The following is a 25822-nucleotide window of genomic DNA, read 5'->3' as shown; positions in this document are numbered from 1 at the left end:
TAGTTAACCTCTCAGTGTCTTTGTTTACAGGCCATACAGAATGCTTTGGAGGGGTGTTAGTAAGGAGCGGATGCTATGGTTAACCTCTCAATGTCTTTGTCTGCAAGCCGTACAGAAGGCATGGAGGTGTGTTAGTAAGGAGCGGATGCTATCATTAACCTCTATACGTCTTTGTTTACAGGTTGTACAGAGGGTGTGGAGGTGTTTTGTAAGAAGTGGATGCTATAGTTAATCTCTCTGCGTCTTTGTTTACAGGCTGAACTGAGGGTGTGGAAGGGTGTTAGTAGGGAGCGTATGCTATGGTTAACCTCTCAGTGTCTTTGTGTACAGGCTGTACAGAGGGTGTGGAGGGGTGATTGTAAGGAGTGGATGCTATAGTTTACCTCTCTGTGTCTTTGTTTACAGGGTGTACAGAGGGTGTGGAGGGGTGTTTGTACAGAGTGGATGCTATCATTAATCTCTCAGTGTCTTTGTCTGCAGGCTGTATAGAGGAAGTGGAGGGGTGTTAATAAGGAGCGGATGCTATGGTTAACCTCTCAATGTTTTTGTCTGCAGGCCGTACAGAAGGCGTGGAGGGGTGTTAGTTAGGAGCGGATGCTATCATTAACCTCTCTGTGACTTTGCCTGCAGGCCGTACAGAGGGCGTGGAGGGGTGTTAGTAAGGAGGGCACGCTATGGTTAACCTCTTATTGTCTTTGCTTGCAGGCTGTACAGATTATGATTGGCCTGCTTTGCGTCTTCTCTGCAGTGGTGTCCTGCTTCATTCAAAATGGGCCCGTGTTCTACACCGGGAGCGGATTCTGGACTGGGGTCCCGGTGAGTAGATGCTGAGGGTGGGACTATAAAAGGGGGTGGACCAGACTTGTGAAACAAGATTATTGAAGGGGAGGAACTTGGAGTGAATGTTATCTCAGTCAAACACTTGAAGGGAACCTAAGATTCTGCTTTTCATGGCCATGGGATCTAGCTGGCAGTTTATAGGTTAAAGCATCCTTCCCCCTGTTTTCACTCTGAGCTGGAGCACCCCCTCACTGAAAGGGGTCAGCCTCACCCTGAACGAGAGCTCTGAGAGATAAGTGGACACAGGAGTCTTGGTAAGTACAGAAAAACGTGCAGAACAAGAGAGCAGTGAGGTGAGAACCTCATATGCAGAGAAACAACTGAGAGCTGGAGTGTCTGTAGGGACTGATTAGGAAGGTGGTGTAAATTAACCCTGGGCGTAGTTTGCGAAGCAGCACTACACGTAGTATACTTTTACCTTGAACTACACATAGTAATGCGTAGTGTAGCTGATAAAACTGTGTACTTGTCTGCACTGTGAAATAATTGCAAATGGTGATTGTAAGGAGTGGATGCTATAGTTTACCTCTCAGTGTCTTTGTGTACAGGCTGTACAGAGGGTGTGGAGGGGTGATTGTAAGGAGTGGATGCTATAGTTTACCTCTCTGTGTCTTTGTGTACAGGCTGTACAGAGGGTGTGGAGGGGTGATTGTAAGGAGTGGATGCTATAGTTTACCTCTCTGGGTCTTTGTGTACAGGCTGTACAGAGGGTGTGGAGGGGTGTTTGTAAGGAGTGGATGCTATAGTTTACCTCTCTGTGTCTTTGTTTACAGGCTGTACAGAGGGTGTGGAGGGGTGTTTGTAAGGAGTGGATGCTATAGTTTACCTCTCTGTGTCTTTGTTTACAGGGTGTACAGACGGTGTGGAGGGGTGTTTGTAAGGAGTGGATGCTATAGTTTACCTCTCTGTGTCTTTGTTTACAGGGTGTACAGAGGGTGTGGAGGGGTGGTTGTAAGGAGTGGATGCTATAGTTTACCTCTCTGTGTCTTTGTTTACAGGCTGTACAGAGGGTGTGGAGGGGTGTTTGTAAGGAGTGGATGCTATAGTTTACCTCTCTGTGTCTTTGTTTACAGGGTGTACAGAGGGTGTGGAGGGGTGTTTGTAAGGAGTGGATGCTATAGTTTACCTCTCTGTGTCTTTGTGTACAGGTTGTACAGAGGGTGTGGAGGGGTGTTTGTAAGGAGTGGATGCTATAGTTTACCTCTCTGTGTCTTTGTTTACAGGCTGTACAGAGGGTGTGGAGGGGTGTTTGTAAGGAGTGGATGCTATAGTTTACCTCTCTGTGTCTTTGTGTACAGGTTGTACAGAGGGTGTGGAGGGGTGTTTGTAAGGAGTGGATGCTATAGTTTACCTCTCTGTGTCTTTGTTTACAGGGTGTACAGAGGGTGTGGAGGGGTGTTTGTAAGGAGTGGATGCTATAGTTCACCTCTCTGTGTCTTTGTTTACAGGCTGTACAGAGGGTGTGGAGGGGTGTATGTAAGGAGTGGATGCTATAGTTTACCTCTCTGTGTCTTTGTTTACAGGCTGTACAGAGGGTGTGGAGGGGTGTTTGTAAGGAGTGGATGCTATCATTAATCTCTCAGTGTCTTTGTCTCTAAATGTACATCATGGAGACGTGGTGCTGGCATGCCATGGAGACATGGTGCTGGCATGCCATGGAGACATGGTGCTGGCATGGCATGGAGACGTGGTGCTGGCATGGCATGTCATGGAGACGTGGTGCTGGCATGGCACTAAGGCATGGTGCTGGAATGGCATGGAGACGTGGTGATGGCATGGCATGGAGACGTGGTGCTGGCATGGCACGGAGACGTGTTGATGGCATGGCATAGAGACGTGGTGCTGGCATGGCATGGAGACATGGTGCTGGCATGGAGACGTGGTGCTGGCATGGCATGGAGACGTGGTGCTGGCATGGCATGGAGACGTGGTGCTGGCATGGAGACGTGGTGCTGGCATGGCATGGAGATGTGGTGCTGGCATGGCATGGGGACGTGGTGCTGGCATGCCATGGAGACGTGGTGCTGGCTTGGCATGGAGACGTGGTGCTGGTGTGGCATGGAGACGTGGTGCTGGTATGGCATGGAGACGTGGTGCTGGTATGGCATGGAGACGTGGTGCTGGCATGGCATGGAGACGTGGTGCTGGCGTGGCATGGAGACCTGGTGCTGGTATGGCATGGAGACGTGGTGCTGGCATGGCATGGAGACGTGGTGCTGGTATGGCATGGAGACGTGGTGCTGGCATGGCACTAAGGCATGGTGCTGGTGACGAAACACCTGTCGGCAGGCTATTATTTTCTGTACTGACCAACAATTGACTTATAAAAAACTTCTTCACCTACACGAACCTTTGTGCTTGATTTTGAACTTTTACGTACATTTCCTTTTGCATGTAATATTGCGTCCTGACACCAGGACTACTGATCTCATCGGCGTGTGCACAGGATTTGTTCTTCTTCTATTTTGGTCTAGGCCTCCCTATACCAGTGCAGGGGTGTTTTTCCATTTGGGTTTGTGTTCCCCTGTCCTGCTTTGCACCGCGTGCCCACCGTACAAACATCTCAACCAAGAGATCACACCGCGTAGATCGCCACTGCTTCCTGTTCTCAAAAACTCAAACCCATTCTCTTTCAAAAAGGGTGTGTGGAATGCGGGGTTGCAATCTTTGGGGCTGGCCCGGTTTGAACCAAATGGATATATATGGAGTGAATATTGGTGGAATGAGTGAACCACATCTATTAACTTTAATGAAGTCCATGGGGCTCTCGTCAGTCTTCTGTGTAAGTCCTAAATAATTTGAAATGTTTTTGGCGGATCAATTACCTAAAAACTTTTTGGTTTTGGATTGGAAATATAGAGAGCCTTATAAGGTAAGACTTTATCTTTAAACATGACTGGCAGTCCTAGTTTAACTCTCTGCCAGCAGCACCAGCTCATGTCTTCGACAAAGTCTGGAAGATTTTCCATGGCACCGGTCTAGTACAGAAAGTGTATCGCCTTATTGTTTTTTGAACTATTTATTAAGGAATCAAATTATATACTCTCATTTATACAATGTAGTAAAACATATGACATAACTGCATTCCCTGCTATGTGGAATTCCTATCTTCTCCAGAAGTATCTCTTTGATCATGCCTGAGACGTTATCTTTTCCTTCCCCAGTTCATCCTGGCCGGAGCAGTCTCCATCATTGCAGAAAAGCGTGGCAGCCCCTGCTGGGTAAGTGTTTCAGCACTTCCACCAACCAGTTGCACTTGTGAACTATCTTAAGTGAGTGGTCTTGCGAGGGACAGACCGCAATGAGATATGGTGCTGGCGTGGCATGAAGACATGGTGCTAGTGTGGCATGGAGACGGGGTGCTAGTGTGGCATGGAGACGTGGTGCTAGTGTGGCATGGAGACGTGGTGCTAGTGTGGCATGGAGACGTGGTGCTGGCGTGGCATGAAGACATGGTGCTGGCATGGCATGGAGACGTGGCGCTGGCATGGCATGGAGACGTGGTGCTAGTGTGGCATGGAGACGGGGTGCTGGCATGGCATGGAGACATGGTGCTGGCATGGCATGGAGACGGTGCTGGCATGGCATGGAGACATGGTGCTGGCATGGCATGGAGACGTGGTGCTGGCATGGCATGGAGACGTGGTGCTGGCATGGCACTAAGACATGGTGCTAGCGTGGCATGGAGACGTGGTGCTGGCATGGCACTAAGACATGGTGCTAGCGTGGCATGGAGACGTGGTGCTGGCATGGCACTAAGGCATGGTGCTGGAATGGCATGCAGACTTGGTGCTGGCATGGCATGGAGACAGGGTGCTGGCGTGGCATGGAGACGTGGTGCTGGTGTGGCATGGAGACAGGGTGCTGGTGTGGCATGGAGACGTGGTGCTGGCATGGCATGGAGACGTGGTACAGGTATGGCACTAAGGCATGGTGCTGGCATGGCATGGAGACGTGGTGGTGGCATGGCATGGAGACATGGTGCTGGCATGGCATGGAGACGTGGTGCTGGCATGGCACTAAGACATGGTGCTAGCGTGGCATGGAGACGTGGTGCTGGCATGGCACTAAGGCATGGTGCTGGAATGGCATGCAGACTTGGTGCTGGCATGGCATGGAGACAGGGTGCTGGCGTGGCATGGAGACGTGGTGCTGGTGTGGCATGGAGACAGGGTGCTGGTGTGGCATGGAGACGTGGTGCTGGCATGGCATGGAGACGTGGTACAGGTATGGCACTAAGACATGGTGCTAGCGTGGCATGGAGACGTGGTGCTGGTGTGGCATGGAGACATGGTGCTGGCATGACATGGAGACAGGGTGCTGGTGTGGCATGGAGACGTGGTGCTGGCATGCCATGGAGACGTGGCGCTGGCATGGCATGGAGACGTGGTGCTGGCAGTTTCATTCTTGGGCACAGTCTTTCTCGTCCCACCTTCATGTTTCTGTATTAGAACCAGCTGCTTCTGATTTCTACAACCTTCTAATTCCAAGCTTGTTATTTGGTGGCACTGCACTCGCCTGTTCGATCCCGCAGACCTCCTTTCTTGAGGTGTGATTGAACCCACCCCCCGGCCACCTCGGCTCACGTCGCTCTTTAGGTCTGATGACCCGCCGCTGCTCTATTGTGTTCCTCACCCCAAGTCCTCTGCTCCAACAGCCATTGAGAGCTTCATAGCATTTCCTAGCCCATCCTTCATGTCATAGGGGATTGGCCAGGCTCCATGGTGTGATCCACCATCTCTCTCCCGATCCTGTCCTTTCCCTTGGTGCAGCATTCCGAGGCCACTGTATCATCAGTGACGACTTGTATCTCCTTTTAGAAATCAATATCCCTGAAAGTCTTACATAGAAACTGTTTTTGATTCATCAGGAGTTCCTCAAAAGTGGTTTGCCTTTTTGTTGATGCAAGCGAAGTCTTTCCTAGGCTCATTGGCCCGTAAGGCGAAGCCCTGATCCAAGTACAGAACCGGATGCTGAGAATGCGGGTTTAAACCCACCTGTTATGTGTGTTTGTGAGTCCACCTTGGGGTGCGAGCCCCACACTTGCGGTGCTTATGATGATTTTGTAAATTTGTCCTACAGATGTCTGCCGCGTGGCTGATGAACCTGGCGAGCCTCGCTGTGGCCATTGCAGGGATTGTGATGATCGCCAATGACTTCAGGTCGGCCCGCTACCTTTGGAGCCCCTCTTACTTCTGCGATGGTTATGATGGTTCCGAAGACCAGACGATGGATGAATGCGCGGCTGCCTTTTCCAAATTATCGGTAAGTAGAGACTCACCCTGATTGGCTGGAACTAGGAACCCACCGGTCTGCCTACACACACCCACATAGTGACTGGCATGTGAGGAGCACTTGCACCCCTGAAGAACAAAGATGCATTGACCCTGGGAAAAGGGCTGCACACTACTTATTCATTCCTGGAGACTGAGCCATAATTATCAATGTTCATCAATGCTCATCGACATGAGTCCGCACTCCTCCGCTGCCTATGCCGCTCCAGTATCAACGCATGGGATATTCAGGGAACTGCTTTACCTCTCCATGTCATGAGAAGTGTGGCTGACCGGTTAGAGGAGGCAGACCCGGACGCAGAGGTCAGACCCGAGACCAGGGTTCAATTCCCGACGCGGCAGGGTCTTGAGCTCAAAAATGTCCACGGACTCGATCATTCTCACCTCGGCGCCTACTCGAATCATGGGTTCACACTCTGCAACTCTGGGCATTAAGCTTGCTTAGTCTCCACAATGGCCCCACCGTGATGGGATGCCTGGCTTTCACCTTGGGGATGCCCAGTAGGGGTTATCTCACAGGGAAAAGCCAGGACGGGTTCCCAAAGCAAGCGCCTTGAGACCTTACGGTGAAAGGCGATATATAAGAACGTATGATTTACGATTTACTTCTCAATTTTTCATTTCTATCCTTCAGATGCCAGAACTATGCAGACATCATTTCCTACTTACTCACTCACATCCCCTCTCTTTCACTCAGGAAGTCCTCCTCTGCTTCTATGTGGCATTGTAATTTCACCTAAAAGCTCCTCTGACGTTTGGATAGGTTTGTGCTATAGAAATACCACATACATACATGCGTGCATACATGACTATATAGACCGATATAGGAGAAAACAAAGTGACCAGGGCATAGTGGATGAAAAGAGAATGGCAGAGATTGAGCAGGACCGTGTGGGGACAGGGAAATGACAAAGAAAGACAAGAGATTTGTTGGCAGAAAAGGTGACCCGGTGGCGGAGATGGTGGCAGATAGTAAAGACGACTGGGACAGATATCGCGATTGAAAGGGTGAAAGCGACAGGAACAAGAGGTGTTTCTGACATCAAAGAAATGGTAGTGTTGGGAGACCAAATCTTAGGTTGAGGGGTTTATCTTCAACCTTACCAGTAAATTGTAAAACAGTTAATTTAATATGATGAATCAGAAAGGAACACTTCAGGACCAGGCAGGACAGCTCATCCCCAGTTGGAGGGTTATGGTTGGGGGTAAAGAACCTACACCCTAGGGCATCAGACAGCAAAGCAACCATGCAGACCAACCTCACATGTGCTGGCTTCAGACAGCCCCATAACTTGATTTAAAATGGGCTCTTGTTTACTTTCAGGGCCCTGGTTCTTGGAAAGGAGGGTGTCGATGAGTGATGATGCATCTAAGTGTTGTTTCTTCTCTCCTCTGCAGAGTGTGCTCGCTGGCGTCAGGATCCTGCTGCTGGTGGTCACCCTCCTGGCCATCTGCATTGCCCTGTGGTCCATGAGTTACGGCTGTAAGACCCACTGCTGTAACCTGGTCTCACAACAGGTACATACCAGGGCTTGTGGTGCCTGCCTGTCCTGACTGCTTCTTCTGAATGAGGTGGCGGGGTATGTAAGGATGTGTTCTGTGGTGTTGTGAATAATTGCACTGAGACCCGCAGATGTTGTTGGGATGAACTACAGGTATATGCTAGGGATGGGCAGAATTTGCATAGTCGCGCTCCACAAAGCTCAGCGAAACGGTAAAAAATCTCTGCGAGCACGCAGAGTTCCGCGAACACGCGAAATTGCTAGTTACGCCAGTTCATGATGCTTTTTTCCTGTTCGCGAACACTGTTGGTGTGCTCAGGGGGTAATATCTCGCAAACACACATTTTGAAAGCATGAACAAGCAAAAAGTTCAGTGAAGCCGCAGAGCGTGGACTTTTTGGCCATTCTGCGTTCTCCGCGGAACGAAAAATTACCCAAATTCTGTAAATTCTGCGAGCTGAACGGAATTTAACGCCCAGCCCCAGTATATGTCCCCAGGTGTCTTCCTTCCTCTAAATATTTTTCCTCTAGCCAACGCCAAATGGCATAGTTGTGTGGTTTCCATTTTAGAGTAGGAACTGTGCCTGTTGGACAACATGAACAGTGGGATTGGTGCCACACTGATTCTGTGCACCCCCTCCACCCCAGGACATGATGGCCTATGGACCAGCTAGCCCACAGTACCCCCATAAGAACCCCACACCCAAACAAAGTTACGAATGGTCTAGGTAACCTTAGACAACCCTGAACCCCTCTGGAATCGGGGAACCGATCTAGAACCCTTTCGCTCAGTCACTCTGCTTTCTCAGATAAGTATACAACGTATACACAAAGGGGTGTTTTCAATATTTATTGAGCCATTGTGATTCTTGTATAAAATATATGTGCTACGATAATCAATAGACAGAAGCAGATATAAGTGATTAGTAATATGAGGACAGTGAACACAATGAACAGTTCCACCATCGTGCTAAAACTATGTGTATGTGCGGGCATATAAGTACTCAGTATAGGGTACCCCTACTGTGCGTTTCTAACCTAAGTGTCCAGGGTGCACGTATGCTCTGCCAGGAGTCCCCTATTGGATAATCCATAACTTTTACACAAAGGCAAAGTATGTAGGTCCCCGTCTTGGTCTCGAATTGGACATCCCGCCTCGTATAGGGATCGAGAGGACCCAGCTGGGCTGAAACGCCAGGATCGTGGTGACCTCCCAGCAACCGCTGAGTGCTCCCCAACTGAGTACGGTAGTGAATGTGTATTTATAGCAACAGTGACCATGCTTCCGTGTCGGTGCCTCAGCTGAGCTGACATTGTTTATGATTTCTTGATGGCTGAGTCGCCTTATGGGTGAAACAACCAATAACACCCTTTGCACAATATGTCGAGGCCTTACATAGAATGTTCAAGGCACCGTGATAGCGTAAAAGCAAATTGATTTTGTAAGCAATACAGTTTCATTAAACTAATCCTGCTTTGTCACGCATGCAAATGTGTCATTTTGTGGCAGAAAAGGCAACTTAAGAAAACACGTACATATTTAAAATGGCAGCTTGTCAACCGAACCTCAACGAGCCACGTGACAGCCGAAAGCACCTCTCTTTTTTGTCTGTTGCTCACCTTCATGTGTTTTTTGCTGCTTCCGGCATCTATTGTTGAATTGCCCTTTGCAGCCTTCCAGCGTGCATAGGATTTATTTATTTGAAACGTTTTATATAGCACGAACACGATCCGTAGGGGAATCAGAGCACTGTACCGCTGAAAAAGGATACGATTGGTCACTAAGCAGGTAAACATCATAAACATTTGTGGTAAACCAACCAATATACAGTAAGAACAAACCCAAATAGGTGGAACATGTAGTGAACATAAGTTGCATCCAGAAAATTTCTCACCAAATGAGATAGCCTTGTTGTCTGTAGGGCATAAAAGTTAATTATGTTATCTTCAGGACAATTGTTGCAGCTAGTTATTCAGGATAAGTCCTTTAACTTTATTTTTGAATGAGTAGGTCAAAGGGTTAGAATGGACATCGGGCAGAAGAACGTTCCAAAATCTCAGGGCCAGACCCAAGAAGACGGCGTTAAAGGTTCTTTTTTGGGGGAATTTGTGAGGTTTCAGCCTGATGGTGCTGGAGCTTCTTAGGGTCCAAATCATACCAGAAAGTTTAAACTTTTTTGCTAGGTAAGTTGGGGTATTATAATGAAGAGCTTTGTGCGTCAGGCAGGCAATCTTGAACCTAATCCGATTTTCAAGTGATAGCCCGTTGAGCTGAATTAGGTCAGTTGTGATGTGATCATGTTCACGTGAGCCAGTGATGAGTCTGGAGTTCTGGACTAAATTACGGTCCAGAGGTGTCAGGGATAACACCCGAAGACCCCTGAGTTCTACCTGTCTTGGTGCACAAATAAAACAGAAACACGGGCTTCTCGATGGTGGCGTCAAAGACCAAAGGTTTATTACTGCAGGGATACAGAAGTCACAGAAACTACACACGGGCAGAGTCTAGGAGCCTGTTCGATTTGTACGAAGTGGGTTGTTCCTTAAATACACACTTTTTAGCTGTAGGCAACATTCTTCACATACTCGCACACTTCTTAAACTTTGTATCCTAAACAATAAATATTTGGCGTTAAACAGGAACCGTCAACGAATTTCTGATGTCAAACATTACGAATGAGGGGTTCCCACTGTTCGATCAAAATATCATGTCATCTTCTCATTCAGGAGCCGGACCGCCTCATCGTAAATTCCGTTACCTCCCCCTAATAAAGGCCCAGAAGGAAAGGAGCAGAGCCAGGTGTAGAAGATAGAAAAACAGGATAAGAGATGTTTGTAGGTCGTAAATGGGCAAGGCTGCCGTTTTCGGCCGCCTAATCATGATCAGGCCAACGAGCACGAGAACCAGTATAGCAGGACTGGCCTCAGGCAGAGGGAGCAGCTTCTGCCGAGTCATGCGGCCACAGCGTTTCTGAACAGGGTGCACGTGTCATGACAAAAGGTGAATCGCCGGCTAAAGCCTACGTGTCCTTTAGCGAGATGAATTGATCGGAGGTCACTGTTTGCTTATTGACTATGTGAGGGCAAGAATACAAGATGGATGCTGTATTCTAAAATGGATGCCATCGATGTACCGGCAATGTGCTTGTAACAAGAGTGTTCTTGCTCATAGCATAGCGAAAACACCAGGATATACTATATGGATCATTTACGGTTCACTGGAACCGAAATTATAGGTTTACGATAACGTTGAAAACACGGGTTTCGAATTGTCACGGAACCTCAGACCCTCCTTTTGCCCTTACATAGGCAATTACTCACTCTATGTCAGAGTCTGTCTCGATGTTCATCAGATCAGTAATATGTTGCTGTAGCATTATGTTTTCTCGCACCTTGTCTCCCAACACAGGTGGTTTCCTTAAACAGGTTGCAGCACAGAGGCTACACAAGGCAGGGCCACACTGGATAACAAGACAGCACGAGAATAGGAACACTAAGACAATACCAATGACCACCAGAACCTTCCATCCCCACGCTGATAATAGAGTCCAAAGCCATTCCATTAGCGACCAATTTCCCTTGTCTACGTGAATAGAGTCGGAAATTTTGTGTAGCTTAGAGATCGCTTCGTAGACTGTCGGAGCATTATTGGGGATATAAACACAGCAGCCCGATTGGATCATCCTGCATACCCCACCTCAATCTGCAAGTATTACATCAAGAACCATACGGTTCTGTAATGTCATGAGACGATCCGCCTGAAGCTCAGCTGTCAAGTTACAAAGGGCACCAGCAGTTTCTGTAATAGTAGATTCAACTACCCGTGTTAGCTGACGTAGATTTCTACTATTGGCCATAGGCCCCCAGAACGGAAGGAAACCTTTGAAGAAGTCTCCGGCTTCCTGACCAGCTGTGTCTTCCTTGCTGAAAACACCCCTTACCATTCTGGTTCTGTGGTAATTTGGGGCAGCTGTATATGTCGGCAACAGTCGAGCGATATAACATGAACCTGAAAAGTCCGCAGGCAACCATGTATATGCCCTGTCTTTACAGATGAAGTAGGTACCCTTAGCGGTTAGGAAGGCCGGTGAAGAGTTTGATGGATACACGTAAGTTTCAACACAGTCACTCTTCCCTAGCCGAGCTCTTGGATTCCTCCCATTACCTTGCAAACAGACTTGACCTCGGTGAGGCACGACCCAAACTGGAGTGGAGCTTTTACGCTTGTTTTCACCCAAACTAATGCTATACTCCGTAGTATTCCAACTCAAATAGACTCGTAGCTCATCTTTAGGAATAAATGGGGTGTTATTGACGTCTTTAATCATGTCAGTTATTCCCTTTAACAAAGCTTTATTAGCGGAGTTATACTTGGTGGAACGTGGAGGACGCGGGGGATAGGTCTCGAGGGCATAGACAAATACAGTCTGAAAGGCCCGACATGATCCATTATAGCTAAAAGGCAAGACCAGGTAGGGAATGCCTTTGTCCATAGTGTGTGGTATCAAACCGCACACCCAGCAGTCTGTTGTGTTAACTACCAGTTGGTGTTGGTGCAAGAGTTGTACAAAAGTGTTATTTATGAATTCTGAGCGTCGAGCTTGCTCATGTTCAGGAAACGGATGAAAGGAATGAAAAAAAAGCATCAGTAGGAGAAACAGGTGCATGGGGAGGTACTGTAGTCGTGATCGGTGCAAAGATTAAATGAATACCAATGGCAATTCCACCCATCAACGTTATTAAAACAATCAAAAATGTAATTGCACATCGCATCAGAAAGCGTTTGCTATGTAAAATTTTGTATAATCTATTTCTGCGAGCATAAATTACATTCTCTCGGTGCAGCCCAGGAAGCTCCATCTTCTACAACCGCTCGTGACCACTGATGATTTGTACGTAGTTGAAAATGCCTCTATCAGCCCTGGGAGTTCCCAGGACTAACAGAAAGACCAACCTTGTGTCTAGCCCCCGCAGATTCAACTAGTCACAAAGCCACGACCCTACGGCGACCCAGACGGCAAGGTAATAGAAACAACAAAAATAAAACAGGGAAATACAAAATATTCAGCAAACTTCCTGGCTGCAGGCAATGTAATAAAATATGAAAAATAGGCAGTTTCCTGCTTTATTTGTCCTTAGAATGAGAACGAAGGTTGTATCTCAGTTTTCCTGGTGTTGTTTGATCCGGAAATAGTTCGTTTTCGGCAGGACCAACAATGTTCGTATTTGTAGATGACAAATGTTTGTTCGATGCAGTGTTTTGGTCAGTGATCACAGAAACAGCTTCAGGGGGGAAGTCAGAGTTTGGTGAATCAGTTGTCAGTTCTGCATCACTGAAAGGAACATATCTAGGAACAGGTTCTGTATCAGAGGCACCAATTCCTTGTCTAACCCAGTTGTCATAGGGGAGTGGAAGGGGTACACGCTTAGTGTGAGTAGCATGGACCCAATTTTTCCGGCCAACCACACGCACAGCAGTCCTTGTTGCCAAGAGCACTTGAAAAGGGCCCACAAACTTCGGTTGGAGATTCCTGGTCCGTCCGAAGTTTCGGATGACGATGAAATCTCCGGGTTTCAGCTGATGACCTGGACTTTCCGGAGGCTTTGGCAATGCGTCGAAAACCTGTTGGTGAATGAGGCTCAATTTAGCAGTCAAGTCAAAAAGGTAATCAATTAACATTGGGTACTCTAGCTGCTTAAATTCTCGTGGTCTCGGTATTCCCCAGACATTTGCGGGGCGACCGAACACAATCTCATATGGGCTAAGCCCTACTCGAGAGTGCACAGTCGCTCTAGTGGATAACAAGGCCAGCGGTAGTGCATCTGGCCAGGACAAACCCGTGGAAGCTTGGATCTTAGCAAGTTTCAGTTTAAGTGTGCCATTGTACCCTTCAACTAAACCTGCTGACTGGGGGTGGTTCGCACTATGAAACTTCTGCTTAATCCCTAAACCTGCACACACACTCTGCATAACTTTCCCTACGAACTCACTCCCATTGTCTGACCATACGATCCGTGGCATTCCATACCTGGGGAAGTATTCTTTTAGGAGGATTTTAGCAGTGGACAAGGCAGTGTTATCTTTTAACGGATATGCTTCAATCCATCTCGAAAAAGCACAGACTACCACCAGGACATATTTAAGGTTATTACATCGGTCCATGTGGATGAAATCCAACTGAATCACTTCGAAGGGGCAAGAGGGAGGAGCGAAATGTCCAGCGGGTGTGGGAGTTCCCTTACCAGGATTATGCATCAGGCATACCATGCAGTTCCAAACCACTCTTTCTGCACACTTACTGATTCCATCATTCTTCCAGACTGGGGCCAACATTTTACAAATCCCTTTAGAACTGATGTGCGCTGTTCCATGCGCCATCGTTACCACCGCAAGCACATACGCATCCGGCAACATCCAACGCTGATGCTCCGACAAGTCAATCCAACATCCACCCGAGTCCAATTTGCCCGTTTTCTCTTTCCATACAATCTTTTCCTCTTCAGTCGCTTCTTCCTGAATTGCTTTCACACTTTCCACTGTGTCTTCACACATTCCCGATTCAGCAACCCATCTCGCAGATGTTGCAACATACATCCCACTCATCGTATTCCTAGCTGTCTGTTTAGCTATCTCATCAGCAAAAGCATTTCCACGACCAACATCATCTGTAACCGCTCGATGAGCGCTGCATTTCACAATCGCAACTTCAGTCGGTAAGGTTAGAGATTCCAACAAGTCATTGACTAGCTGACCATGCTGGATCTTAGTCCCATGGGACGTAATAAAACCTCTTTCCTTCCACAGTCGACCAAAACTATGCGCTACGCCGAACGCATACTGACTGTCTGTGAACACATTCACTCTCTTTCCCTTTGCTAAAACACATGCTCTAGTCAATGCAATTAATTCTGCAGCTTGGGCAGAATTCTGACTCACTCTTGCAGTCTCCACAATCGTACTCAAAGTCGTTACTGCGTAGGCAGTTGTCACATCACCATTCTCTAATTTAAAACAAGACCCGTCAACATATAACGTGCCATCTGGATCTGGTAACGGAGTGTCCTTAAGATCAATCCGTCCTTTTGTCTCCTCCTCGGTTCTAAAACAACAGTCATGGGGTTCAGAATCACTCGACTCCTGGCTAGTCGGCAACAGTGTTGCTGGATTCAGTATATTGCATCTTTTAATCTGAATGTGATTCGCTAGCAGTGTCAGCTCATAGCCTGATAATCTAGCACTGGTGAGGTGCTGAGTTTTCGTTCGTTTCATGAGTGTATCCACGGCATGTGGAACCATGACTATTAGCATATTGTTCATGACCAGACCAGCAGATTGTCGAATGGACACTGCAGCTGCTGCCGTAGCTCTTAAGCAACTTGGCAACGCTCTGGCTACCGGGTCTAATGTTGATGAAAAATACGCACAAGGACGTTGTTTATCCCCAAATCGTTGCGTCAAAACACTTAATGCACACCCTTCTCTTTCATTAACATAGAGTGTAAATGGTTTACTGTAGTCAGGTGTACCCAACACAGGAGCTGAACACAGTGCTTTTCGTAACTCAGAGAAACTCTGCTGACATTCGTCAGACCATGGCACCGGATTTGGAACACCTTTTCCGGTCAGAGCCACCAATGGTTTTGCCAAGAGAGAAAAATTTGGGATCCATTGCCTGCAGTATGAAGTAATACCTAAAAACGCATGCACTTCTCTCTGTGTGCTAGGAACATTCATCTGAGTAATTGTTTTTATCCTCTCCGGGGTCAACCTTCTTCCCTCCTTTGACAAGAGATGACCTAGATAGGTCACTTCTTGGCAACAATATTGCAGTTTGGAAGGTGACACCTTGTGATTAAAATCCGACAAATGATGCAGTAGGGAAATTGTAGCTGTTTTGCAAGTTTCCTTGTCATCAGCAGCCACTAGAAGGTCATCTACATATTGGACCAAGGCAGAACCAGGAGGAAGTACAAAAGAATCTAACTGGCTCTTTAATGCCTGACTGTAAATGGATGGGCTTTCACAATAGCCTTGTGGAGCGCGTTTAAACCTGAAACTTCGACCTCCTAGAGAGAAGCCGAAAATATCTCTGCTTTCCTCGGCTATCGGAATGCTGAAAAAGGCATTTTTCAAGTCGATCACTGTAAACCATGTGGCCGTGGCAGGAATCAGCGTCAACAATGCAGTAATGTCTGGAACCACAGGAAACTGCGGAATCACAATTTTGTTAACCTCTCTAAGGTCAATTACAAATCTGTAGACTGGAGGTTTTGAAGGATCAGTGCGTTTTAGAATCGGCAGGACAGGACTGTTACAGACATTCCCTCTAGTTTCTTCTATTACGTCTTTCTGGATTAGGTCTTGTACTATCAATAAAAGCGCACGTTCGCCTTCGCTAGAGATCCTATATTGTGAGATTCGTGGGAATTTAACATTTGCTTTTAAACTTACTACATAAGGAGGAATTTCCAAAAGACCTACATCATTAGGACCAGTCGCCCAAAGAGTATCAGGGAGAGAACGCAGCTCCAGTGGGAGCCCGTCCTTTGACAGGTATATTGGGGAGATGACTCTATTACCCAACGTGAGCTGTACTCCTGAAGGAGAACAGTACAGTGTCGCATACAGGCGTTTTAACAGATCTAAACAAAGCAGATTTTCACTGCAGCCGGTCGTCAAAATCAAGGGTGCTTTTAATTGACGAGGCCCAACAGAAATAGACAAAGGACCAGAAACAGGATTGTGAACAGGGGCGCCTGAAAAACCTACTGAAACGTTTGTTAAGCCAGACAAAGGTGCGCCAGGGAGTTTCGCATGCATGATAGAACTTTTTGCTGCACCAGTATCCAACAGAAACGGTTCGACCACACCTGATGTAGCTACTGCGACATAAGGCCCACTCTGATCTACTGGAACTGATACTACTCCCTCTCTCTGTCCATGGCTGTCCTAGTACTCATTTTGTTGAAATTCCTCGCTAACCTCACAGTAATCTTCTACATGGTACTGTTGCGATCTACCAGGCTGTACAGATTGTCCATTCCGCTGATCGAAATAATTAGAAGGGCGATCATTAGTCTGCGGAGGCATAGTACCTCGTCCTCGGCCTCTAGGGGTTTGCGTAAAACCACCACGACCTCTCTGAGCTGGAACGCTATTATTTTGTGCTAGGACTGGACACTCATTCTTGTAATGACCTTCCTTTTTGCAGTAAGCACACTGATTCCATTGGTACTGCGGTCTTTGGGAACCGTAATCGGTTCTCTGATGTGGCCCTTGCTGTGAGTTTGTCTGATTCGTGCGAGGTGGATATGCCTGTTGCAAAAGGACTTTAGTTTTTAAATCTTTTGTTTTCTTTTCTGACTTTTCTTTCTCTTCTTTATTCCTATTTTCATAGTACTGAGCAGTTGCAAGTATTTGCGCAGTCGTAGAGACAGCCCACGCACTTTCAGAATCTTTTAATTTATTACTAAGCTCTGGTAACAAGTTATGCACGAATTTATCGACAAACAATCTCTGGCCTCCCTCCGTGCTCATATCCTGACCACTGTGATCTACGAAAGTTTCTTCAAATCTAGTGAAGAAGTCGGAGACGCTTTCGTCTTTCTTCTGCTTGCATGCGGACAGTTTGTCCCAATTAACGCGCAATGCTGGCATCAAAGTTTTCATTAGATCGATTATCCTACCAGGTAAATTAGCAATTACAGGTTCAGGCTTGGAACCACCAATTTGTTGACCATCTGCCGCTACTATGGCTGGCCAATCATCACCTAGAGCAACTGGATGATTTTCGTTACGAATTTTAGCCCAAATAGGTTGCGGCACTACATTGCCAAATAGCATGTCGATGTCTGCTAAGTTCATGACACAAGCTTGAACCGTCTGAGTCAGCTCTTTATAATACCCAGCTGGGTTTTTACGCGGGTCTGGCAAAGCCTGTTTTACTGCTAATACTTCAGCTCGTTTCCACGGAATGTGTATCCACACTCTCTGGAACTGCGCTGGAGCGGCTGCAATACCATTGGCCGCATCAGCTTGAATGGCTTCGCGCCATATTGGCGGAACCTCCCTCATCGGATATTGACGACCTTGTTTTGAGCTACGTTTCTCTAGGTCCCTTGGTGAGCGGAGAGACGGATCAAACCTATAGCCTAAAATCAGTTCCATCGCTTCTTTTACATCCTGGCCTACTATCACACCTGCGGCAAATTTTTGTTGAACATGGATTAATTCATCCGGAACTGATTCAGAGTCGTCCTCCTCCAAATCCTCACGCAAAAGGGAACACATTACATCGAACACATACCGTTGTGTCGGTTCGTTCCATTGCATAAATGTATCTAATACATCTCGTACATCATACCTTCCAACTTTCGAAATCCACCTAAGGGCTGTAGAATCTAATATTCCTCGTTCTTCAACACTCGGAAGCTGACTACGTCTCTGAGTAGATTCAGATGCAGGAGTCTTAATCAGAGTTTTGTAAAAAGGAGATAGAATATTAGTGACAGATTCGGTGATTTCCCGACGAACAGAATGCGGAGAGATAAAGCTTGCAGAATGTTTGAGTAGAGATGTAGTTGGAACAGATGAAATAGTAAGAGTAGGGGTAGCAGGCAAAGCAACTTGCGAAATAACAGGTATAAGCGAAGCGGGCATAGGCAGAGGAGCAGGCAATCCTGGAAGAGGGGTTGCCGGAAAAACGTTGTTAACCACAGGGAGTGCAGGAGCTAGATTCAAGGGAGCAGGGGCAGGTATCCCAGGCTGTCCAGCAGCCGGTAATAAAACATGTGGCAATGGCGGGGCCGTAGCACCCTGTGCATACGGTGGAGGTGACCTCAACAAGTAAGACAATAGGGGATCCTTTTCATGGTCCTCTACTGGCTTAGCAGCACATGATGGCAAGGCGGGGTAGCACTTGTCAATCGCCAAATTACGCTCTCTATCAGATATCTCTATTGCTTTCTCAGTTTCATCGAGTTGGAGCTGCTTAGCAGACTGTATTAAGGTCAACTCTTGCTCTTTTTGCTCTTTCTTCAATTTCTTAAGCTTTCTTTGTTTGGATTCTTTCCGCCAATAACGGAAAGAATCAAACATTGCCGGCCGGGCTTTCTTCTTAAACAGTTTCATTTCCAAATTATCAAGGATTTCGGGTTCAAAACTACCATGTAGTGGCCAACTAAGGACACCATCCTTTTTCGTGTAGCGGACCCACACCTCATTATAAGATATAGGCCCCACACCATGCTTGCAGTAGAGCTCATAAGTAGGAGTTCCAATTGGAGGAACCGGACATGAGTCCTCCAACCGGGAATCCCTGTAGCAACCAAAACATGAAAACATACACTTTTTCCGATCTACCATTTTGAAAAACCGGAACACAGAACAAACACAGACAAAGATGCGCAATCGAGAACTTAGGCCTATCAAATGAACCAATGGATCGACACCCAAACCAAACCAAAGATTATCGTAACGAGAACAACCAGTGATAATCTACAAAACCAAGTCAAGTCAGAGAACTGAAAGGATCATCCGAACAGGAGCAACCAATTGATAAATCCTTACAAAGTAACCAAAAACAACCAGCAACCACTTAATACTTAACTGAGGCACTGTAGACGTCACCAAGGAGAAACCCGTCACGTCTCGCCGTACTAAGGTCTGCACCTCGGGTCCAAGACAGGGCGACAGTCAAGGCAGCGGACCTTTGTAGCCGTCGGAACGGGAACCCTCGTGGAAGAGAACGTCGGGCCACTTTTGCGATATACCGGGATCGATGAAGTGGGGCGCCTCCCTCTGGAATCTTCACACGAAGCTTCTCAAAATCTTCAGGCTTTTGGACCGATACCGAATGACGTCGCCCACGTTGGAGCGCCAATGGTTGTTCTGGACTAAATTACGGTCCAGAGGTGTCAGGGATAACACCCGAAGACCCCTGAGTTCTACCTGTCTTGGTGCACAAATAAAACAGAAACACGGGCTTCTCGATGGTGGCGTCAAAGACCAAAGGTTTATTACTGCAGGGATACAGAAGTCACAGAAACTACACACGGGCAGAGTCTAGGAGCCTGTTCGATTTGTACGAAGTGGGTTGTTCCTTAAATACACACTTTTTAGCTGTAGGCAACATTCTTCACATACTCGCACACTTCTTAAACTTTGTATCCTAAACAATAAATATTTGGCGTTAAACAGGAACCGTCAATGAATTTCTGATGTCAAACATTACGAATGAGGGGTTCCCACTGTTCAATCAAAATATCATGTCATCTTCTCATTCAGGAGCCGGACCGCCTCATCGTAAATTCCGTTACCTCCCCCTAATAAAGGCCCAGAAGGAAAGGAGCAGAGCCAGGTGTAGAAGATAGAAAAACAGGATAAGAGATGTTTGTAGGTCGTAAATGGGCAAGGCTGCCGTTTTCGGCCGCCTAATCATGATCAGGCCAACGAGCACGAGAACCAGTATAGCAGGACTGGCCTCAGGCAGAGGGAGCAGCTTCTGCCGAGTCATGCGGCCACAGCGTTTCTGAACAGGGTGCACGTGTCATGACACAAGGTGAATCGCCGGCTAAAGCCTACGTGTCCTTTAGCGAGATGAATTGATCGGAGGTCACTGTTTGCTTATTGACTATGTGAGGGCAAGAATACAAGATGGATGCTGTATTCTAAAATGGATGCCATCGATGTACCGGCAATGTGCTTGTAACAAGAGTGTTCTTGCTCATAGCATAGCGAAAACACCAGGATATACTATATGGATCATTTACGGTTCACTGGAACCGAAATTATAGGTTTACGATAACGTTGAAAACACGGGTTTCGAATTGTCACGGAACCTCAAGTCTGGCTGCAGAGTTCAGAGTGGTCCTAAGAGGGGACCAGTCTGGCTTTGGACAACCCAGCTAAGGTCACAATTCCATATTCCACACGGGAGATCACTAGGGACTGGACTGCAAGTTGCAGGTCCACAGGAGGTAGAAACTGCTTGATTTTCCTAAGTGTGTTGAGATGGTAGTTGGCTTGCCTAGTTGTTGCACTGATGGGGTCTTGCATATTCGGGTATATGTCTAGCATGATGCTTAAAGATCTAGTGGAAAGAACAACACGTGGATCACAGTTGAGGGATGTAAGTTGTTCGAGCCAGTCTTGAATGGGTGTGGAGTGGGTGGGCGGGGCAATCAGGAGGAATTCGGTCTTGAGAGTATTAAGCATAAGGTGATTGTGAGTTAACCATTGTTGTTGTTGGTGCTGTCATGGCATGGAGACGTGGTGTTGGCTCAATGTGCCCAAGTAACTGTTACAAGGTCGACATGTTTCACGCTTGGTGTGTCCAATGTAGGATCAATGGCGTTTCTTCAGGACCTGGCGTAAGGTGTGATAGTGCATGTGTGTGGAAGGTTTCCAAAAGGTAAGCCTAAGAAAGTAAAGGTGCTCTCTTAAGAACCATGTGGCTACATCTAGTGCTCAAATGGTTGGGTCTTAACTCGAAGAAATTCTTACAAAGGAGAGAAGACCCTAAAAGACGGAGGAATACTATCCCTTGGCTATCCGCATCTGATGTCCCGCACCCTAATACAGTTGCGTTGGGTGACCGGTCCGTTCCACCTACCCCACATCGGCGGTTGCCTGTCCATTGATCCTACATTGGACACACCAGGCGTGAAACATGTCGACCTTGTAACAGTTACTTGGGCATATTGAGCCCTAAAGTAACCCACTAACCTGAATGTTTTTTTATTCTACCATGGGTACCACGCAATTAAAAGTCTCCAAGTGGATATCCTTAGGTATTTTAATTATTTTTTCCTCACTTTCGTAGCACGTACCTCACTCCCTCCATCCCAGGTTCTAGTTCGCATACCCGCAGTCACCTGTCGGCTTTTCTCTTAAAAATCTCCGTAAAAGTGACCCTTTCATTAGGTGTCCCGTCGGGCATTGCCGCGCCGGCACAACGAGGAGCATAAGCCCACTGATGAAACATGACTCCCTTCGGGAAGTGTGAGGGTTAACAAAAGAGGCAAGACCCGACCCTCCCCTTCGGGACTAGTTCCTTGTGACCAAGGATGAACATATGCCTCTCTCCCTGTCTTCTTTCCTCCTTTTCTCATCTCTACTTCTCACCCTCTTTGATCTTCTTCTTGGATGAGTAGGTGATAACTAACACCTGACTCTTGGAACAGTGCCCCCTTTTTTCATATACGCTGCTGTCACAATGACAGCAGCGTCGTGATTAATCTGAGTGCAGTGGTTTGGCAAACAGACATGGACTGGTAGCCTGTGCATGTTCTCCACCCAGGCTCTGTATTACAGTTGGGTAGAGAAGATGAAAAGTGCGCATGACTGTTTGGGTGGCCCAAGATCGCTGGCCAAACTGTCATGTGCACCTAGAGAGTTCCAGCCACTTCTCCGCTTGCTCTATGAGCAGGCCAGCCCAGCCCTGCCCTGCCACGCAAAACTGCCTCAGCAGGGAAAAATAAAATGATAATAACATTGTGTTATCATTTTATTTTTCTATTTTTACACCACTGAAAAGCAGTGGGGCGACGCTCCTCCGCCTTAGCTGAGGAGCCGCCACTGATTCCTAGTACAAAGTGTAAAATAAGAGTCGGTTTTGTATTCACATTATTGGCTTTTCCTGATTTCACAATTTAAGGACGGGCCTTCGCCCATAGAAACAATTGCCATGAAACAGAGCTCATGGGCATCCGTACATTTTCCTCTCTGGTTACAAGTCTGCAATAGACCACAGGAGAAGTTCAGGTGGGCTGCAGGCTGTAGACATAGTTTCACTCGTGTTCTATGTTCAAACTCCACTTTCAATGGAAAAGGCTCAAGCAGAAAAGCTGCCTTTCAGGTTTCTGATTGGCGGTGTATACACAACTGCCAGCTGTCCTTCATTTATCAGTTTTTGTCTTTGTGAACCAGCACGCGTGAGGGAAGTGCATTTCCTAGTGTCTTCGGGTTGGCACCGTTTGTGATCACTAGTCTCATGGGAAATGTGCCAAGGGCCCGAGCTAGTCATTCAGTCCAAGCCTGGCTGCAGCTTTGACTAACTCGTCCTACAGATGATTCAGGCTTTTTACACTACAGATGCCCCACTCCCAGTTTGCACAACACACTGCACCAAGTACTGCACCAAGTAACTATGTCTTCCCCTCCTCCCAAATACTCTTACTCCACTATGCCCACGATATGTCTACATAGTGGCACCCTTGTAGGAGAGTAGGGTCTGCTTCCTATGGTCACCCCCCACTTTTTGCACCAATTCCTGGTCGTCGTCGACACCTCCTGGTCCACTTGGCTGCAGAGACAAGCTTCACATCCTCACCTGATTGCATCTCGACATTGCCTGGTTCCGTCCTGGTTCCTTCCCGGTCACTGGCTAGTGACCCAGACTCTGTCCACTCTGCTTTCAGGTTCTTCACTACTCTGATCCACCCTTGGATCCATCCGGACATCTTCCTCCTGGTCGCTTGCAGCATCTTCTTGCAGCTCTCCATAGTACTGATCAACGAAACCCGACACGAAAGAACACCTATGCACCCGCCTTCCCTGGGTGAGGTAACTCGAGTACTACGGTGCTCCCGTGGGTAACAACTATCCAAGTGCCCTAGATTAACAGGGTTTTCACATAGTCCACTCGGAAGTGTCCGAAATCAACTAGTTTGTAACTTTTACGTTCCCATTGATTCTCTAGTGTAACTCGCGTGTGTGTTTAGACACTGCACACGCATCCTGTGGGTCTCCTACTTCCATTCCTTTGGTTGATCAGCGTAGCCCCAGCGATTTCCTAGGCCCTAGGCCTACTCACCTTTCCTGAAGTGGTTCTTATACCACTTCTTTAGCATATGGTTCGTGAAGCCCCTAGGGCAGAATTGTATTTGTGCAACTTATAGTATGCTTATTGAGTAACTTGTGCTGTATCTCGAACTCTGACCTCATAAAGAGTGCGGAGGGGTTGTGTTAGTAAAAATACATATATATTTGATATATACCTTGTGTGGTGTCCTTTCATTTGGTATTCAAGGGATTATAATTGGTAAAACAATTGGCTTCACATGCTCTCTGAAGTATTAACCTAAGACTGCTTTGTCCATGCTACCACTAGTATAGCTGGTCTATACGGTTGACTTTACAACCATCACCATAAGGGTTGTTTGGACTGGTGCAAGGTGCTCACTAGAATAGTGAACATCATATACCAGGCCAACTTCTCACAACCCTCATCCGTAGTGTATTGTCCTATGAACAACCTTATTAACCTTGCCTTCTATAACCTCTATGTGGTCTCTTAAAGCCTTTGCGTCCTAAGCGGATGTTTGGCGAGCTTTTCGCTTTACGCATGTGCACTGTGGCCATCGATTGATGCGTCTTCTTGACCCTGAGCATCTTCTGAGCTTCCACTTCGGTCCCTCCAGTGCGTAACTAAAATCTGTAATCACAAACCTCACATGATGGATTCTTCTTTTAATCCCTCTTCATTTCAGGAAGAAGATGTGGTCACAGTCGGCAACGACAAGGAACAGTTGCTTGCCTCCAAGCCCCTGCAGAGTCCTGAGAACCATCCGAAGGTGGAAACTGTGTAGAGGCTTCTCCAGGGTCATCAAGTGTCCATACAAGAGACAAATGGACCAGATTCCTCAGTGCTCTTCTTTAGTGCTTCTTTTTGCCTGCAGCAAAAAAAAAAAAAATAGAATTGAAAATTGATTTGGTGAGGATGGTGGTGCTGATAGATACACCTTTATGTAGGATTCTGCATATTTTTCATGTAATAAAGACCATGAATTCCACAAATGTGTATTTTGTGTTTGTGTGCTGTAGTTAGTAATTTGTTGCACAGGGTGTATATTAAGTTGCACACGTTGCATGTTCGGTTGCACACTGTGCATGTTAGGTTGCATGTTAGGTTGCACACTGTGCATGTTAGGTTGCACAGGGTGTATGTTAGGTTTCACAGGGTGTATGTTAGTTTGCACAGGGTATGTGTTAAGTTGCATAGGGTGTATGTTAGGTTGCACAAGGTATCTGTCGGTGAATGTTAGGTAGCATAGGCTACATGTTACATTGTACAGGAAGTATGTTATGTTTCACAGGGTGTACATTGGTGTATGTTAAGTACCACAGGGTGTGTGTTAAGTACCACAGTGTATGTTAAGTTGCACAGGGTGTATGTTAAGTTTCACAGGGTGTCTGTTAGGTTGCACAGGGTGTCTGGTAGGTTGCACAGGGTGTCTGTTAGGTTGCGCAGGGTGTATGTGCGGTTGTGCAGGGTGTCTGTGCGGTTGTGCAGGGTGTCTGTGCGGTTGTGCAGGGTGTCTGTGCGGTTGTGCAGGGTGTATGTGCGGTTGTGCAGGGTGTCTGTTAGGTTGCGCAGGGTGTCTGTGCGGTTGTGCAGGGTGTCTTTTAGGTTGTGCAGGGTGTCTGTTAGGTTGCACAGGGTGTATGTTAAATTGCAAAGGGTGTATGTTACGTTTCAGAGGGTGTATGCTGGTGTATGTTATGTTGCACAGGGTGTATGTTAGGTTGCGCAGGGTGTATGTGCGGTTGTGCAGGGTGTCTGTGCGGTTGTGCAGGGTGTCTGTTAGGTTGCGCAGGGTGTCTGTGCGGTTGTGCAGGGTGTCTTTTAGGTTGTGCAGGGTGTCTGTTAGGTTGCACAGGGTGTATGTTAAATTGCAAAGGGTGTATGTTACGTTTCAGAGGGTGTATGCTGGTGTATGTTATGTTGCACAGGGTGTATGTTAGGTTGCAAGGGGTGTATATTAGGTTGCACAGGGTGTATGTTAGGTTGCGCAGGGTGTGTGTTAGGTTGCGCAGGGTGTGTGTTAGGTTGCGCAGGGTGTGTGTTAGGTTGCACAGGGTGTATGTCAAGTTGCACAGGGTGTATGTTGGTGTATGTTAGGTTGCACACAGAGTATTTTAAGTTGCACAGGGTGTATGTTGGTGTATGTTAGGTTGCACACAGAGTATTTTAAGTTGCACAGGGTGTATGTTGGTGTATGTTAGGTTGGTCAGGGTGTATGTTATGGTGCTCGGGTGTATGTTAAGGTGCACAGAGTGTATGTTAAGTTCCACAGGGTGTATGTTGGTGCGTGTTAGGTTGCATAGGGTGCATGTTAGGCTGCATAGAGTGCATGTTAGGTTGCACAGGGTGTATTTGGTGACATGTGTTCCTATGCATTTGA

The 25822-nt window shown here is 47.1% G+C and overlaps 1 protein-coding gene across 4 annotated transcripts in view; it reads left to right on the top strand.

Annotated features, from left to right (window-relative positions):
• The window catches only part of LOC144767080 (transmembrane protein 176B-like), a 163164-nt gene extending 138730 nt beyond the window's left edge, over positions 1-24434 (top strand). For all 4 annotated transcript variants that reach the window (XM_078650704.1, XM_078650715.1, XM_078650706.1 and 1 more), the window contains 5 exons: positions 706-816; positions 4005-4061; positions 5923-6105; positions 7533-7652; positions 24128-24434. In XM_078650704.1, coding sequence (XP_078506830.1) covers positions 706-816; positions 4005-4061; positions 5923-6105; positions 7533-7652; positions 24128-24226 — 570 coding nt within the window. In that variant the 3' untranslated portion in view covers positions 24227-24434. The remainder of the gene's footprint in view (positions 1-705; positions 817-4004; positions 4062-5922; positions 6106-7532; positions 7653-24127) is intronic.
• Positions 24435-25822: the final 1388 nt, after the last annotated feature.

Source organism: Lissotriton helveticus, chromosome 1_1, assembly GCF_964261635.1.
Source record: "Lissotriton helveticus chromosome 1_1, aLisHel1.1, whole genome shotgun sequence".
NCBI lineage: Eukaryota > Metazoa > Chordata > Amphibia > Caudata > Salamandridae > Lissotriton > Lissotriton helveticus.
This window is presented reverse-complemented; position numbering and strand designations above follow the sequence as displayed.